A 19,386-nucleotide genomic window follows, 5' to 3' on the forward strand; every position below is an offset into this window, starting at 1 on the left:
TTTATGACTGGTGGTTACTTTACCTCTTAAATGCTTCAAGAAACTCCGCGATATCCTCCCCCCTCTGAATCTCCCTAAGTGGATCGTAAAACTTATCTCCTACTAATTAGCCCGTCACGATTCGACATTTTTATTACTTTACTATCCAGCTCTGTTTACAACTAGATAAGATTGACAGCCGGTAAGAGACTAAAAAAAAAAAAAGTAAAAAGTGCTTCGAAGCCTCTGGGGAAAAAAAAAGAGAGCCTTTATTTTAACTACGACACATCATGGCGTCCCAAGATACCTCTAAGACTTCATTTCAGACTCTTTTCTCTGCGTGTAGAGGACTTTTTCATTCTTACCAAAGATTGGAAAGAAAACTGGATCAATTGATTCTAAAATATGAAGCCAAAACTGAGAACGTTGAATGCTTAAATGTTCCTGAAACACAAACGGAAAATGTGAGAAATGGTGTCTGGTCTATCTCAGAGGAAGAGAAGAGGGGGGAAGCCATAAAGACGATTCATTTAAAGAGACAGTGTGCAGAAGGAATGGAGAATCCACCCTTGAGAATTAAAGTTAAATTGGGAAGCTTTATAAGCCAAGAACAACTTTATTATTTCATCACTGACATTCAGAATCCAAAGGTGCCGAAATATTTTTGTTTGGACTTGCTTATGGAAACATTTGGTAAATTTATTCAACGAATGGCTACTGGACGGAGGAAACCTTGTGGCTGGAGGGACACAGGCTGACAGATGGGACAATATAAATTAAAATTAGCTAGATCGGATTACTTTAATTTGTAATAGATATAGCTGAATAATGACTGATATGGATAGCAATATATATAATTTGGAACTGGCTGATAGATTGTTGAATACAATTGAAAACTAGTTAAACCTAATTGCTTTTCTGTGTAACAAATATTGTTGAATAATAATTGATATTGATAGCAATGTATATAATGTGGAGTTGATATGATAATTAACAATTGGATATGAGAAAATACTTTTAGATTACACATAAAGAGTATTAACTATAATAATTAGCACTATTAAAAAACTAAATAGAGTCCGTACAATCAAATGTTAATTAATACTGGGAAAATGTTATGATATATGATATAATTGAATATTATGGATGTTTAGCTAAAATAATTGCTTTTTTGTGTAACAGATATTGCTGAATAATAATTGATATTAATAGTAATGTATATAATGTGGAGTTGATATGATAACTAACAATTGGATATGAGAAAATACCTTTAGGCTATACATAAAGAGTATTAACTATAATAATTAGCACTATTAAAAAACTAAATAAAATCCATATAATTAAATGTTAATCAATATTGGGAAAATGTTAGGATATATGATATAATTGAATATTATGGATGTTTAGTTAAAATAGAATATGAGGATTTGATGATAATAGAGGATTTTACAAATAAGTAAATGAACTGCCAGCATGTGTTATGGACTAATTCCTTAGCATAACTAAGGATGAAGGATGTTTAAATAATTATAATAATTAAAACCGGAGGTATAATGATGTTGATATGGCAAATATTCGAGTTAAGATACTTGAATTAATGGGAGTCAATGGAAGAGAAGCACCAAAACATGTTGTAACCAGTTGATATACTTCTTATTTTTTCATAATAGACACCTGTGTTTTGTTTTGTTTTTCTGATTGTTGTTTTTGTCTTTTTCTGTATTATCTGTAATTGATTGATATATTAAGAAAGATGTTGTACCAGTTTTAAACTAAAACTAAAAAAACATTTAATAAAAAAAAAACTGAATTGAATGAGCTATTAAATGTTAAATTTGCTTTAAGAATGGCTGGAAAATTCGATTCGGAAGAACAAAGGATCATTGACAGAATAAAATGCATTGCCTTTCGAGAGGCACCTCGTTTGAATGCTGTTCGAAGGGCTAATGGTGGTCATACTGACTATTAAATCGTGTCAATAAACTCAGTTTTTGATGGGCTTTCGAATGGTGTATGAATTATTTGTGTTGTTATTACAAGTGTTGCTGTGACCCCCTAGGAAAAGGTTATGCCCCGCCCTGTATATATTCTATTGGGGGGGAAAAAAACCTTTTTCTTGCAGGTAAGAATATTAAATAGAAATGGAAATTAAAAATTAAACCTTGCAACATAATTTAGGAAGATTCTATAATTCGTTTAAAATCACTTTCTATAGATTGAACTCATCGTTTCTAACTGATATGCACTGGCATATTCACAATACTGTAAACTTAGACTCCTTTTGTAATTATGCAAGTAAAAACTAAAAAGCTCTTTAGTATTCAGTAATTTTCTATACATATGCCTGATGGATTTCTTCCTGTTTCTTTGTGAATAATGATATCACTGAAACCGAATGTCATATCCAGCTGTAGATGATTTATAATACTACAGCATATGACACTTAGCATCCTCTTGATGGGCTATGTTGCACAGATATCGTGCATTTAATTTTTAATTGTTACAAAAGCATGTTTGGAAATTCAAATGCATTTAATACCATCGTCTGAAGCTAAAGAAGTTTTTTAAAAAATTAAAGAGATTTGAATGCTTTCCTAAAGAGCAATATTTTAACAATATCAATGGCAAGATGCAATATCATAAAGCTTTGTAATGTGAGATATTTCTGTTATCCAAATTCAGAAACAAAATACAGAGTAGTTGAAACATTTTTACTACCATGGGTGTGGCTAGGTGAGGGGGGCATATGAGTGGCCATGGCCAACCTGATGTCACTCATGCATACTCAGTCACATGACCCCCACCCCACCAAGCCATGTCCACCAAAATGGTGGCGAAAATTTTTGGGACTCCAATGGAGAGAAGTGGGGGGAGAAGAGAGGAGGAAAACTCTAAAAAATAGACCACCCGGAGGATTTAGGGTGTGGAAAAGCCATAAATTTCCTAGAAGAATTGAAGCATTCAACTTTGCAGCCCTGAGGCCACGCTTGTATTTAAATCCATGGGTGAGTGGGAGGCGGGAAAGAACAACAGGAAGGAAATGGTGGGAGATAGGAAAAAATGCAGGCAGAGGCGCTGGACTGTGCAAGCAGGGTGGGAGGGAGGGAAGAAAGTTCACCTGATCCTGGCTCAGGACAAGGGGGGAGGAGGAACCGGATGCACCACCACCCCAAAACACCCCCAGGGGCAACGCAGGCTGTGGAAAACCACAGAGCCCAGATGTCAAAACTCCCCACCCCACCGGTGGTTTGGAGAGCAGACCTGCATTGGGCTGAAGGAGGCGAGGGGTTGGGAAGAACTGCCTCTCCCAGACTTGGCCTGCATCGAAGTTGAGGTTTTCCCAATATAGATGTCATGGAAGGGAAATGTTGGCACGGTGCAGGCACACGTGAGGTCTCTCATTTGCTTACACATGAGATTTCTCCTGGAGACTGCTATCTGTAATCTCCTGGGTTTGAAAAACCACCTCCCCCAGCAGGTGGATTTAGGGGGCTTCCTTCCAGGCAGCTTATACATTGTGTGAAGCTTTCATGAGGTCTGGCACTGAATGCCACATATGAGATTTATAGATAATCTTTTGTGTCTTGGAGTTCTAAAGTAAAAGTAAAGGTTCCCCTAGCACATAATTTCCTGTCTCTAGTTTTCAAAGATTCCCCCCCCCCCCCCGGCCGTCTGCTTGAAGCTGAGGGCCGGCTGGGCGGCTTCTGAGCTCTTCAGTGGTGAGGCCAGGCCAGCCAACAGAGGAAGGGGCCTCTTGTGGTGCTCCATTCCACCGGAGGTGGCAACCTGTGTTCCTCCTCTGCTCCAGGCTCTTGCCTGCCTGCAGTTTTATGAGCGTCCTCGCTCTAGCTGGCCCATAAAAGCAGCATGTCTGGGAGTGATTAAGACCCATAGCACAGGATTCTTGGGCAGGCTTTGGATTTCACCGTCCTGGCAGGGTGTAAAAACTTCAGACAAATAGCTCCATGATCCCTCAAGCTTGTAAACCTCCTCCCTTTGCCGGTACCCTCTCCAGCCAGCTGCGGAGAGGCCATGTATTCCAGGAGCAGGGAAGGCAGGGCTCTGGCATACTGAAGAACTGCCAGGAGGGAGCAGGGCAGCCGACAGCAGGTGGGAAATTGTATGTGGGCCTGTAGCCCCCCAGCCAGGCTCCCTCCAGGCCAGACTCACCCTTCCCCTCTGGCCCTCCAAGCAAATAGCTCGTGGTGGGAGAGGCAACCCTTCCTCCTTCGACTTCCAAGGGAAAAGCAGGCAAGTAAGAGACACAGGCACCCTTTCTCCAAATCTCCCATGGCATGGAAGCTGCATTGCCCTGTTCCCATATAGCCCACCCTGAGCTGTTGGCACTACACCAGAACATGGCAAGACTGTCTCAGGGTAACCCACACAATTTGACCCCATCCCATAGCAGGAGAGTGAAGGCTGGGAGGGGGATGCAACATTTGGTGGGCTCCCCGCAGCCTCGGCTCATCTTGGAAAAGGAGGCTCATAATAGTAGAGGTTCACCCCTTCGCCCTTTGCAGCGGGGGCTGCTTTATTGTGCATCTCCTGTCTTTCTCCAGCCCCTCTCCTTCTTTCACTTGCCCTGGCAGCACCACAGAGACAGCAGGCGAGCGAGGAAGGAGGCGTGTGATGAAGCAGCCCCTGCTGCCAAGGGCGAAGGAAGCACCCCAAAGAGCGAAGGAGGTGCCGGCCACAAACCACTCGCCTGCCGGCATTCAAACCAGCCTGCCTCCTCTCTCCGCACATGGGCTCTCTGGAGGGGAAGGGAAGGTATCTCCCAAGACCCGCTTCCCTTACCACTCACTGCCACTGCCCATGCCAGACAGTCCCAGCCTCTTACCCACCACTTTCCTGGCCGGCCACCCAGCTGATCAGGCAAAAGGTGAGTGAGGATCCCATTCAGCATTTTTCCTGCCAGTGGAAAAAGTATACCAAGAGCTCACCCCCACCACCCCGCCCACCACTTGGAGCTTCAAGTGGAGGGGTTTGCAACACTAGCAGCTTTGGGAGATACTGACCAGTAGGAGGGGGCTAGGTTAGCATGAATCCTTACCTGTGTGTAGGCAGGAGGAGGCAGTTCTGTGGATGCATGTGCCAAAGGCGAGGTAGGGCGAACGTCGGAGCAGGTTGTTCAGTGGTGTGGTCAGCCATGCAATAAAAATTGCTCTGTGTAGGTGCAGAAGCAAAATCCAAGATGGCAGCACCATTGGAGAACCAGTTCGGGGGCATGGCCAGGCTGCCATTACTACCTATTCAGCCAAACTGCTCCGAATAGGTAGGAACCTATCTCTGGTTGAAACTGATCCTTCCCAAGACAGCATCATTGGTTTCAACTTTTATGACCAACCCTCCAGTTTCTTTCCTAAGTAGCCTCCCAGGCCCACAGTTTCAAACAGTATGCAGAATTCTCACCGATATATACTGTATTAAATTTATTTGCTTGGTAAATTATAGCACAGAACTCTGTCCACTACTGTCTTTCACCAACACCTTCCATTTTTCACACTAAAATGATCATAAATATATTCAGATAGTCCTCAACTTATGACCACAAGCGAGCCCAAAATTTATGTTGTTGAGAGTGAGAAATTTGTTCAATGAGTTTTGTGTTTGTGAATCATTGAGGTTGTTAAATAAGTAACATGGTTGTTAAGTGAATCTGGCTTCCCCGTTGTCTTTGCTTTTCAGAAGTTTGCAAAAAATGATCACAAGACCTGGGACACGGTAGCTGACATAAACATGAACCAGCTACCAAGCATCCAAGTGTAAATCATGTGACCGTGGGGATGCTGCAACAGTCATATGTGTGAAAAATGGTCATGTCACTTTTTTTTAGTGTTGTTGGAACCTTGAATGGTCACTAAATGAACTATTGTAAGTTGAGGACTACTTGTATACAAGTATTTCACATACCTAATTGTTCTGACCCCCCTCTTCGCTCATTCACAAATGACAGCCACACGAAGCTTGCAAAAGAATGTCTTTATCAGTCCTGGCTCAAGCTGACTGCAAGCCCAGAATAAACATAGATAAATGGCTCTTACAAAAAATCTTCACTCAAACTAAATACGTGAATCCAGACACTTGGCTAAAGGCTTCTCTCAATGGTTACACATGAACCGAGAACAACGTTGACTTCTGCAACTAAGGCGTGGCACCATTAGTCTTTTATCCATAGGAGGAGATCCTTAACGAGCCACAGCTGCTTGTTATCTTCTCCGGTGAGCATCCTGAAACCACTTACTGATAGCAGCTCCAAAGGCTCCTCCTGAAACACAACACCTAATGATATTACTTAGCAATAATTAATAAAATTAAAATAAACATACATATGGAGAATTTAAAAACCATGTAAAATTTAAAGTTGCTTTAAAAAATGTGGAAACCTGGAAACCCATCCTTCAACCAGATGTAATAAAGCACTAAGTGTAGCATCTCACTGATTATTTCAAAAGCAGTTTGAACAAGGGTTTTAGAAAATGGTAGCTTGCAATTCAGTGGTGGGATTCAAATAATTTAACAACCAATCCTCTGCCCTAATGACCAGCTGGGTAGGCGTGGCTCAATGGCCATGTGACTGGGTGGGCGCGGTCAACTCAACGTCACTCACGTCGATGGGCGCTTCACCTTAACTTTACAATGTAATAAGGGTTAACCGGAGAGGCAGTTTCTGTAAGCAGGGCAGTAAAGATGAGGCTAGAAACAACACTAGAATGTTTCCTTCCTGCCTTCCTTACAGGATTAGCCCTGTAAAGTGGAAAAAAAACAAAAGGAAGTTTCTTCCAACAACCAGTTCTCTGAACTGCTTAGAAAGTTAACAACTGGTTCTCCCGAATAGGTACGAACTGGCTGAATCCCACCACTGTTGCAATTGCATTATCAAACTAAACTTGAGTTAGAATTAGAAAGAACATGATCTATCATATTTTTAAAACTTGGAATGAAACTTACAGATTTCTCAGGGATCTGTGGTAGGTTGCCTCAGTACGTCAAAAACAGAATGTTGTGGCTAGTTTGCTGCTTAATCTTACATATCTTTTTTTGCACAATTTCATACATCTCACCTCACAGTAGACAGTTGCACAGCAGGGGATAAGTGTTTTAACAACAACTACAATGATTTATAACTAGTGCCTGATTGTTTGTTTATAGGAAACAGGATGTCTTTCAGCTGACATACAATTTGCTTATATTCAGCAGGGACTTCGTCACAACAGTAATTTGCCAAGTTCAAATACTCCAGTTTTGTTCATAGATGTACATTGTTCTTCTTTCTTGAAAATAGGCAAGAACAATTGATAAAGATGCAGAAAACAAAAATAAGCATACATTTATTTTTCAGGTTAATAGAAATTTGTTTAGAAAAATATCCTTTATTTATGCTCACATGCACATAGAGATTACCAACTAGAGTTCTCTTTTCTATATTAATTTGTTTCAATTTTTATCTTGGAGGGAATTAGGGTTTCTTTTTTTCACCTCTTCAGTTAACTTCTTTTCTTTAACCCAGAATTCTGCAATTAACTAGGAATCCTAAGAGTTGGTAAGATGAGCCTAATAAATGTTGCACCAAATTCTCTTGCACTTTAAGGTTCCTTCGTTTTCTCCTAATATCATCTGAAATTTGGGATGTGGGGTACTTGAAATAAATAGTCACAGTTCAAATGATCCTGAAGTTGCTATCCAACCTTAATAAAATTTCATTACCAGGTGTTTTTTTGTAATATTAAAGAGATAAAAAAGAATAGTGTCTGTAGTAGATCATTTTGCAAATGTATTTAATGCTGCCTCTGATGTTTTTAGTATCAGTGCAAAGAACAGAGGCCCACACTCTGGAGGAACAGTGTATTGCTTTAGGTATATCTATAACAAGCTATATAATCTCATAAGTAAGTATAATCTTTATTGTCATTGTATTTAAATACAACAAAATTGAACATCATCATACAAATGCCATGATTATATAGTATCATGACATCCAATGCAGTTATAAGTCTCAGCATTTGTCTGGTGATATCATTATGCATGGGCCATCATTGGCAGATACCCACATTTACATCAATTTTTAGGGTATGTAATGCCTTTGCTCAAAAACACATCTTACAGAATCTAGAATAATGCCCATTCTGAAACTATACAGAGTTATCATCCTGTAGAGCCCTTATGGCAGCAATGAGTTCCACTCCCCCCCCACACTTGCTTTTCCCTATATCTTCATGAATGTCCTTGATGGACTACATTGTAGAGATGGTATATGATCTAAGCATAATAAGTGCATAAAAGTGTCTATGAAGATTCTCAGTCATCCACGTCATGGTTGTCCCAAAGGTTCTTTTTCAAAAGGCAGTTGGACTTTGTTTTTCCTTGGAGAATCAGTCAGAATTGAGTTTCTTGGATGACATGCAAAACATTTTCGAGGAAAAGAAAAGTCCAGTTACCTTTTGAAAAGGTACCTTTGGGACAAAATGCATGGAAAGAAGAGCAGAATGATGCTTTTACTATCTTTGCCTCTAAGCACTGTGCATTCTTAATTTTGCACAATACAGTAATATGTTCATATAAGTTATACATCAAATTTGTATGAACATATAAGTGAACAGACTCTGTAATAAATGTCCAACAGGTAAAGGGGTAGAAATACAGGTAATCCTTGATGTATGACCACAATTGAGCCCAGCATTTTTGTTGCTAAGTGAGACAATTGTTAACTGAATTTTGTTCCATTTTTTTAAAAAGTTTTTTTTATTTTAATAAAGAATAAAGACACAAAAAAAGAATCATCCTTCATTACATCTTGTAGAAGGCATGTCGATTGATTACAGATAACTATTGTGCATTTCTTCCACAGTCATTACTTATAGTTCATATTAGATTATACACTTTAAATCAAAAATCTTTGTATATCTTACTATCAATGTACCACAATTCTCATTTGACTACAATTATTTGAACATGCTTTTACCTCAAATCATTCATACTTAAAAACACAACCACATAATGGCATTCATTAGCAGGGACGTGCAGTCACTAGAGGCAAGGGAGGCGTGGCCTCACCAGTCATGAGGAAAAGAAAAAGAATTTTAAAGAATTTTAAAAAAATAATTAAAGCTAAGGTAGTTGCTGCCAGATTCACAGTGACTTGGAACAGTGCTTTGTGCTAGCCATAGGAGGAGGCTAGAGAACTAGGGGCCTCTTTTGCATAAGGAATTTTTTGCCTTTTAAGAGTTAAGCAAGGGTTAACATGCAAAAAATTCCTTATGCAAATGAGGCACATATTCTCTCGCCTCCTGTAATGGGCATTTTTAGAGGCTTTTTAGAGTTCTCTGGGAGCAACTAGCTCAGTCTGATAGAGCTCTGGCCTTTCATGAGGGGAGGGGAGGGCAGGGCAGGGCAGGGCATGGAGAAGCAGAGTTGAAATCGTCTCTGAAACAACTGGAAAGGTGCGTGTGTGGGGAGGGGGGAGGAATTCAAAAAGTTTGATCGGAAGGCAGCAGGGGAAGGGGGGGTATGGCAGAGGAGCTGCTTTCAAGCCTTTGGAAAATATATCCAATCCAACTTCTGTGTTTGTGTGTGAGAGTGAGTGAATGAGAGAGGGATCCAATTTCTCTGTGTGTGTGTGTCTGTTTGAGAGAGGGGGGAGGGAGGGAGAGAGGGAGGAAGGAGGGGGAGGGAGAAGAAAAAGAATGGGAAAACCTATTTTGCAAGGGGGGAAATGCTGTCACTTTAAATCAGAACTGAGCATGCCTGGCTGTGGAATTCTGCGAGTTGAAGTCCACAAGTCTAAAAAGTGCCTCACCAGGCCTAAAGCTGACCCCACATCACTGTTCATTAGCTATTTCAAAAAATCATCCAATAACATTACACTTTTGACATCTTTTAAGTAAAAGTCAATTAATAAAGTTTCTAAACCTTTCCCCCCAACTCACTGTTTAGAATTTATATCCAAATTATTTTTGCCAATACTATAGCATGTATATATTGTTAAACAATGTCCATTGACATTTCCTTGTTGTTTTTATAATTGGCTAAAAATCATTTACTATTTATGTCCCATCTTGTCTCATCAGAACCCCCCCAAAAAAATCTTATACCTTTATAACAAGATCTAAATAAAAATTTGTTAATAAAATTTATAGGTCTTTTTCCCAAGTCACAATTTGCAATTTATATCCAAATTTCTTTTACTAGATTGCCAGTACATGTATATATCATTAAGCTGTATCATTTCATTATTGTTATTATAGTTAATTAATTGTTAGCAAATAAACATTGGATAACAATCTAAAACAATCTAAGAGTTACTAAATTCCTACTTATTAATTACCAAAATCAACTAATTTTTTATTATCAACTTTCATTGTCAACCTGTATCTTTCTAGTAACAAAACAGTCTTATCTCTCTTGCCAATTGTGGTGTCAGTCTTCTTTTTATCTCCTTTATAAGGTTTTTATAGACTTCTCTCCGCACTTTATTGCTTGAAGGATCTCTCAGGTAATCTCGTTGCCCACCAGCTGCTACTAAAATTAGCTTGTCTTTGGTTGTCAATCTTGCTTCTGAAAAAAATTCTCTTCTTAAGTCCATCATCATTACTATTTTTTTCCTTCTGTGTCCTGGAATCTGGGGTAGAGCTCCAATTTGGCTCCATTTTTATGACACTTCTTGCCACAGTTGTGAAATGAAACAATGCTATTATTAAGTTAGTAACATAGTTGTTAAGTGATATCTGTTTTCCCATTGACTTTGCTTGTCAGAAGGTGGCACAAAGTAATCACATGACCTTGGGACATGTCAACCATCTTAAATATGAGTCAGTTGAATTTTTATCACATGACCGTGGGGAAGCCACAATGTTTGTAAGTGAAAAATGGTCATAATCACTTTTTTCAGTACCGCTGTAACTTTGAATGCTCACTAAAGGAACAGTTGTAAATCAAGGATTACCTGTATTAAGCATTCTCTATTTCCAAATATTTATTATACTCAGAGGGCAGATGTTAACACAAGAAAATCCAGAAACAGGTCTATGATTTTCAACAATTATTTATGGATTTGTAATGTCTGATTTATCTTTTTTTTCTAAGAATTAATTAACATAAATCTATATCTTTATTTTTAACCACACAGGAACACAATGTGGCATATATTTCATTCATTTAAGTGAGCCCCTATTTGTGGACTATATGGCAGATTGTGGTCCTATTTCAGTACTAATAGAATAAAACACATTTTCTATTCTGTGCTGACATATATTGAAACCTAATAGATGCCCTACTGACCTACTGGCAAAAAACTAGTATTTGCATTTTTGTCCTTGAAATTCAATTAAGCCCTGTATTTGATAAAGTTGTTTGCTCTCCGTAGCAGTTCAAATGTAAAGAAATTAAATATAAACTAGACAGTGCCTTGAATGCATTCAGTTCAAAGTCATCATTTCTTTTGAAACTGAGTGAATATTGAGACTATGTCATTTTATTCTGGACTGCGATAGCAAGAGGATTATAGTAACAGAATAGCAGAGTTGGGAGGGATCTTGGAGGTCTTTTTGTCCAACTTGGAGTACCTATATTATTCCAGACAAATAGTTGTCCAATCTCTTCTTAAAAACCTCCAGTGCTGGAGCACCTATAACTTCTGGAAGCACGTAATGATATACAGTCTGTAAGAATTAGCTTGACAACTGAAGCATTCCTTCCAAACCTAATTTACAGATGGATTTCAATTTCAGACATTCTGAATAATTGATTGTGATGGATGAAAATTACAGAACTTGCAGATGCCAAGTCACATTTTCTATGCCTCAAAATAAAGGCTACATGGAGGAAATAATTATGATTTACATAGCAAATCAACATAGGATTTCATAATACCAAACTTGGGAAGGGAAGAAGAAAATGAAGATGTACATTATTAGTTGCAACATATCTAGCAATACCTGAAAGTATGTGAGTTTTTATTCACTGCAGAATGTGCTATTATTCGAAGCTAAGGATGGATAAATCATTAAAATAATTGTTAGGACATATTTGGTAAGAGACAGATTCTACTCATATTCAAATGACTGGAAAATATGTAATGCTGAAAGTGGTGAGTACAGCGACTTGCTTAGAATCACTAATTACCATGGCTTCTGTATTTGAACTTAGATTATAGGGATTTGCTTAGCTCTTATTATTTGTTTGCCACTGTTTACAACTACCTGCATTTCTGTGACATACAAACTAGTTTGGTCACCACAATGTAAAAAAAAAGTTGACACTCAAAAAGTGTACATAGAATAGCAACAAAGATGATTAGGGAACTGGAGACTAAAACATAAAGAACAGTTGCTGGAATTGAGTATGTCTAGTTTAATGAAAAGAAAGACTAGGGTTGACGTGATAGAAATATTCCAATATCTTAGGGGCTGCCACAAAGAAAAGAGGGCCAAATTATTCTCCAAAGCACCTGAAGGCAAAAAAAAGGTGGAAGGGATGGAAATTTCTCAAAGAGAGTTGTAACATAGAACTAAGGAGGAATTTCCTGACATCTAGAACAATTTATCAGTAGAACTACTTGCCTCCAGAAGTTGTGGGTGCTCCAACAATGGAGGTTTTTAAGAAGGCATTGGATAACCACTTGTCTGAAATGGTATAGGGCCGTGATGGCACATGTGCCAGAAGTGGCATGCAGAGGCATCTCTCTGGACATGCAAGCTGTCACCCATTGCTCTTCCAGGTTCTGGCACACCGGCCAGCTAGTCTTCACACATGTGTGAGCACCAGAAACTGGAAGACCAGCCACCCAGTGTGCATGCACATGCTGGGAAAAGGATCTTCTGATTTCTGGGGCACATGCGCGTGTGAAGAACAGCTGGCCATGCACATGCATGCACCAGAAACTGAAAGATCATCTTCCTGGCACATGCATGCACTCCAGCCAGCTGCTCTTCCAGTTTCTGGTGCTTCCGTGCACATGAAAACCAGAAGAGCAACAGGCAGTGGCTCACGTGCCCAAAGACGCAAAGAGAGGATCTTGGTGGTCACTTCCTAGGGGAGCAGAGCTGTGGCCAGGACTTCCCTCCCTCCCTGCCTGAGTGGGCTTCTTGCATGGCCCCAGCCCTCCAGCTCATGATACTGATGCATGCCATGGTCCAGAGTGCCTGGCCAACTCAGGTGCCCCAGAAGAACAGCAGCAGTAGCAGCAATCACAGGGCAAAGGGCAGGAGCAACCGGCCGGCCTCCACAGATGCTCCCCTGCCAGCAAGCTGGGCGCTTGGCAGCATCTCCAACTGTGAGGAGCTGTGCTCTCCTCTGGCCCTCCTGGGGCAGCTCACCTCCCTGACAGCAGCTCCTCCTCCAGCATCCCAGGTGGAAGCAGTGGCATGAGAACTGCTGCCACCCCCTTGCTTCACTCCAGTCATGACAGGAGCAGTAGGTGGGGCGACCAGGTGAGGGGCAAGAGGGTGGCATAGGTTCTTGCACTGCCCCTTCTGGCCGAGATGCTGGGGGAGGAGGAAGAGCTGCTCTCAGGGTGACGAGCTTCCCAGGAGAGCCAGAGGAAAGCACAGCTTCTTACACATGGAGATGTTGCCGAGGGCCAAACTCCCTGGTGGGGGAGCGGGTGTGGGGACCAGCCAGTCACTCCTGCCCTTCATCCTGCAGCTGCCGCTACTGCTGTTGCTCTTCTGGGGTGCTGGAGCAGTGCAAGAGCTGAGTCCACATGGGTGGAATGTCTGTTCAGTGCCAGAGTAAGAGGAGTGGCAGCTGGGAAGCAGTTGCACTCCCTTGGTAGAAGTGGCAGGGGTGGGGGGGCTGTGCTGGCTTGTTCTCAATGGCGGGCTGGGAGGGACACTTCATTGACATTATTCTGGTTTCGAGCGCCTGCATGCGTACTGGCCAGCTGGTCTTCATGCATGCATGCATACCAAAAACTGGAAAACCAGGTGGCCGGTGCACATATGCACGCTGGAAACCAGAAGATATGCACGCCTGGCAGCTGCTCTTCCAGTTTCCTATATACGAGCGTGCACACGCATGGGTGCACTCCCATCTTGGCACTCTACCCAACCAGAGACAAAGATTCGTTACCAATGTGAACTTTAAAGCATTCTTTTGTTCAGGCTCCTGTCTCTGTCTACCTTACCTGTGGAGTATACCTATATCCTTGTGTAGGGGATGACAGTCCCCCTTTGCCAAGTTGTTTTTCGGCAGAATGCTATAAGGATTTATGAGCCAGGAAAACTCCCTAGTTTGGTTCCTTTATCTATGCGGTCTACTATTCTCATGTAACAATTTCTTCTTCTAGCTTGGTTCCTTTATCTACGGGGCCTCATATTCCCATCTAATAATTTCTTCTACTAGCTTTCAAAAATGGGCCAAGCTTTGAAGCCAAGCTTTGAAGCCAAGAATAGAAGCGAGATGCAGCAGTGAGATAACATTTGCAGTAATGCCATCCAGTGTTAAGATTACAATTTGCTATGCTAGAAAACAACTAATTTCAGACAGTATACAATAATATAAGCAAAAGCTAATAACAAAGGTTAATTCTTAATAAATGATTTCTAGTAGTATATTATATCAAAGCAAACAGCAAATATTGATTTAATCAGTGACAATTATGTAGTAACATAAGCAATTCATAACAAAAGCCAATATTAATTCATATTGATTCATATACCTCTTCACTATCCTATCCTGTCCTATTCCATTCCATTCCACCCCATTTCATTCCATTCAGCAGAACTTCTGTTATGCCCAGAATCAAGTATGGGAACCTCTATTCCAATTGTGACACTATCATATATCTATTTAATACCATTTAGTGTATATCTGGATGCTTGCAACCAAAACTCTACTCTTCCAGCTAGGTTGCTCCATATAGCCGTGGAGACTTAAATAAGCCTTCATCCATTACCTTGAAGTTTTAGTCCTTTTATCCACACACGAGGACATCTTGAATGTCATGTTTCTTCAGGCTTTCCTTCATCACTTTTCTTCTGGAAAAGGCAAATATCAAGTCGAATTTATGCTCCTTCATATCCAATCTTTTGAAAACCATGGAACTGGAATTACTTCTTTTCTCCTATCCAAAACTGTATCTTAAAAGTAAAGGTATAGCTCAACCAAAGCTAGACAGCCAAGTCCTAATGTTTAAATGTTCTCTCTGTTGGACTGTTTCGTTTCCCTCTATCAATAGCACCTTGTCATTAGAAATGAAAATGTGAAAAACAGTCCATTCCTGTCACATTCCTGCACTATACTTATCAATTTTCAGGTTTGTAAATAATATCATTTGTTATTAATACCTGATGTAAAACATATTGCTTGCACATCAGTAATTGTTGGACACAAAATCTTGGTGTTTTTTTTAATGCACAGAAACATTCAAAATATAACTGGTAATAAGATAATATATTCAAAAATATAATTATGTCAATCTACTACATCCTTTTTCTTAATGGATAGAATAACTATTAAAACTCACCTTTATTTTTTCACTAGAAAAAAGTTTTATAAGGAGTGTATGTATCTGTAACTAAATATTTCCAAAATCCTTAACAATTCTGTGAATAGAGGAGGAAGCAAAACTGTTCCACTGGTATAATACTTATTATATGTAGTACATACAATACTGTATATGTAGTACAGAACTTTCAGAATTCGTGTTTTTATAAAGCAAAGGGAGGGGATGGTGGAAAGTTGTGTTAGCCTTTCTTATCTATTTTTTTCTAGACCACCTTTAATCATTCAAATTCATCAGGAACTTCAATCGACCATGTGGAAAGCAGAAACTCATCATTCTTGAGAAAAGCTAAAAAGTCAGAAGTGTAATTCATATAATAAATTATTACCATAGCTGACAGCATGCAAATAAATTTAAAATACAAAACATGGACTCCTTAGTTCTTTAATTAATCTTTTGACCTGGATCTGTTTGCCTTTTGCATGTGAAAAAGAAAGCAGCTTGGGAACATTGCTTCATCACAGTCTTTCAAAACTATAATTAAAAGTTTAGAAGGAAACTACATATTCCAGATTTATCATAGTATTTTTTATGTAAACGTGTTACCTTTTAGAATGGAAAAAAAATCTTCCAGAAAGTTATATTACACTCAAATTTGCAGCTTTCTGTGGAATTTACCATTATCATTAGATCTACTTCTAGCTAAACTCTACATTAATCAAGCTATTTGTGAAAAATACCTGTACATTTGCCAAACAGGTATAAGGCTATTAGATCTGGATTAGCATCCCTTATATCCCTGTCACTCATCAAGAAGACAATATAGTTTTAAATTATCTGTCTGTTCTTTTATCAAAATATATTGGTCTTATCAAAGCAAAGAGATTTCATAAAGTCATCCTGTTGGACAACCAGACACCCAATCTCTTCAACCCTTGAAGGAGGGTCTAGGACAGCTTGCCATGGCCAATTCGTCACAGTTCATTGAGGGACAATTTGCCGTAGCCAACTTACTATGGGACAATTTGCCACGGAACAAGAGTTATACTAACATTAAAAAAATGGTGGAATAGAATAATTAAAGGAGGGACAGAATAAAATGTAAATGACAAAAAGTAAAATATTTTTAAAATTATTTTAAATAAATTGAATTGTTGAATTATCCTGCTCCAAGTCCCGCAGTGAGTTGGTTGTGGTGAGTTGTCCCATTCTATTGAAGGACATCTTAAAAGCAAAAAGCATACTATATAATGCAATTTAGTCAAATTGATTGTTTTTGTTACTTCTCTTAATTTTTTTTTGTTGGTTGTTATTTCTTCAGGAAGAAGATGGAGCTCGTGACAGCCGATTTAATTTTGGTGGCTATGGGATGGGTCACTGCCTACAGGTAAAAGATGGTACCACAGTCAAAGCTACACCTCACAATCCTCTACCACCTCCCATGCCAAAAGATTCAGATTCCATCAAAAAGAAATTTGTGGACCGTGCCAAAAGGATTGATACAATATCCCGAGCTGCCTTCCCACTTGCCTTTCTCATCTTCAACATATTTTACTGGATCACATACAAAATTATACGTCATGAGGATATTCACAAAAAATAAGTAACTCTTTGCAAGCTGGATTTTCTAGCCAAAGTGACTTTCTTGTAAATAGTGAAGTATCTTTTTTTGTCCTTGGCACTGAAGGTTTGTTGTCTTGTGATGCTAAACAAGTAATGGGGAACAGTAACCATTGCACAAAATAAGTTACATTGATAAGATTGCAAAATGAAGAGGTACTCTCTATGTGGTTTTTCCAGTATTCTTGCCAACACACACACACACACACACACACAGGGCACATTTGTTCTGAGTTGTCAGTGTGTTTCAGCTCTACTTAAGAAATTTTTAAAAGCAGCCGTCAAGGGATTATCTGTAATGGCTGAACTGCAGTGAGTTTTAAGAGGACCAAATTTTTTTCAGGGTAAAGTTGCTTTCCTTTAGGAAAGAAGTATCTACACTACAAGCTACATTCCATTAATCTCTGTAGTTAATGGTTATCCCAGAAGTCCCTGTGTCAATGGTAAATTATTTCTACTAATAGGGCATGGGAAGAAGAGCCTTATACTTTAATATCTTTATGGGTGTACATTTTAATATTCTTGCTTTCTTAGAACTGAGGTCCAACTTGCATAGACTGTGATTAATTTCACTGCTTTCATCTACAGAAATGGCTTGTGCTATGGATAATGTTCTTATTTTAAGATGGTGCACTTATTTCAATTTAGTTTTTTAAAATTAACTACATGCAGCATAAGGTGCCAAACCTATCATAATTCTACACCATATTGTTGGTTAAGAATTTGTGTCCAAGAGTAGCTCAGTTTAGCATTGAATTTCTATTACTGATCTCCTTGTAGTTGCAACTTGATAACTCTGTAGGTAAACATGACTTGTTTAAAGACCTTGACTTTATATCTTTACTAAAAAAAAACAGGTGGAGGTCATTTTAAATATCATTAACTTACTAAAGCGTTTTAAACTGTACTGTGATTTTCATAACCTGTTAACCCTTTGCCAGCGCTGTGTGGTTTAAATCCTTGCTTTGTGTTTTAAAGTACATATGAAAACAGTTTTAAAAAGCAAATAGAAAATGGAGGTATTTTTGCTTACCCAGAAAAAAAGCTGTAATATTTAAAACAAAGCAAACATTAAGATTTTACATTTGCTGTACCAATTTATTACAGAAAAGTTAATTGTTCAATTTCAATAAAGTTAAGTGTACAATTCATTTTTGTTCATTATTCTTTCCTACTATGGAGTCCCTAAATGGTGGTGCAACTGTACAGATCAACTGTAATTTTGTTATTAGGGATTTTAGTATTTAAATTTTAACTTTTATGGGCTGATACTCAGTGGTGGGATTCAATTTTTTTTTACTACAGGTTATGTGGGCGTGGTTTGGTGGACATGGCTGAGTGGTCATGTGACTGGGTGGGCATGGCCAACTCAATGTCACTCATGTTGAGGGGTGCTTTGCCTAGCCTGGCCTCTCGTGACCATGGGGATGCTGCAACAGTTGTAAGTGTGAAAAACAGTCATAAGTCACTTTTTTCAGTGCCATTGTAACTTTTTTTTATGTATAAAGTTTTTTTATTTTCCATTTTCATAACATAATCACATGTATACTATTACATAGCCAATATCGTGTTGTATTATTAAATATTTACATCAATTCATCTTACCATCAGCTGCCAAAAAACAATTATTGGCTCTTCTGCTCTCCATACACCATATTTGTCCATCACTTTCTTCTCCCTGTCTCCTCCCCCAACCTACTTCCTTTCTTCCCTCCAACATCCTTTTCTACTCTACTTCCCCTCCCCTTCTCCTTCTCCTCTCTCCCCTTTCCACTCCTCCTTATTCTCCTCATCTTCCCCCCCACCCACTCTTCCTACCCTGCTTCTCTCCTCTGCTTCCCACTCTTCATCTCATTCACATGATGTATTTCAGCTTCTGAGCGAGCTCCATTTTGTGTTGATAGTGTTTATAATTCCATTTCAATATACATCCTCCTTCTTTGTTTAAAAAATAAGACAAAACAGTATACATATATAGTCATAGTGCTTTTAAACCCAACACCCCCAAGCCTAATACTTCCCCCCCCTCCCCCCCTCCCCCCCAACCTTCCCCCTCCCTGACTTCCCAGAACCAATACAAGGTATAAATCTTTTAACAAAAGCAGTCTAAAATATGTTTAGAAAAATAAATAAAAAGTTAATAACTTTCAATTGAGCTTTAGCTCCTCCTTGCTATTACAATTTAATTGACAATTTATATCATTCCTGGTCTTTAATCATAAACTATCTGAAGTTTCTTAGTCCCATATTTATTTTGAGTATAATCAATCCATTTGTTCCAGTCTTGTTTATATCTCTCGTTTGAATAGTCCTTAAGGTATGCAGATATTTTAGCCATCTCA

General features: G+C 39.1%; 1 protein-coding gene across 2 annotated transcripts in view; it reads left to right on the plus strand.

Moving 5' to 3' along the window:
- The window catches only part of GLRA2 (glycine receptor alpha 2), a 154,880-nt gene extending 136,688 nt beyond the window's left edge, over positions 1-18,192 (plus strand). For both annotated transcript variants that reach the window (XM_014070879.2, XM_087726230.1), the window contains exon 9: positions 16,746-18,192. In XM_014070879.2, the coding sequence (XP_013926354.2) occupies positions 16,746-17,027 (282 nt within the window). In that variant the 3' untranslated portion in view covers positions 17,028-18,192. The remainder of the gene's footprint in view (positions 1-16,745) is intronic.
- Positions 18,193-19,386: the final 1,194 nt, after the last annotated feature.

Source organism: Thamnophis sirtalis, unplaced genomic scaffold, assembly GCF_051295495.1.
Source record: "Thamnophis sirtalis isolate CommonGarterSnake01/CBP01778 unplaced genomic scaffold, rThaSir2_p1.2 scaffold_12, whole genome shotgun sequence".
Classification (NCBI taxonomy): Eukaryota; Metazoa; Chordata; class Lepidosauria; order Squamata; family Natricidae; genus Thamnophis; species Thamnophis sirtalis.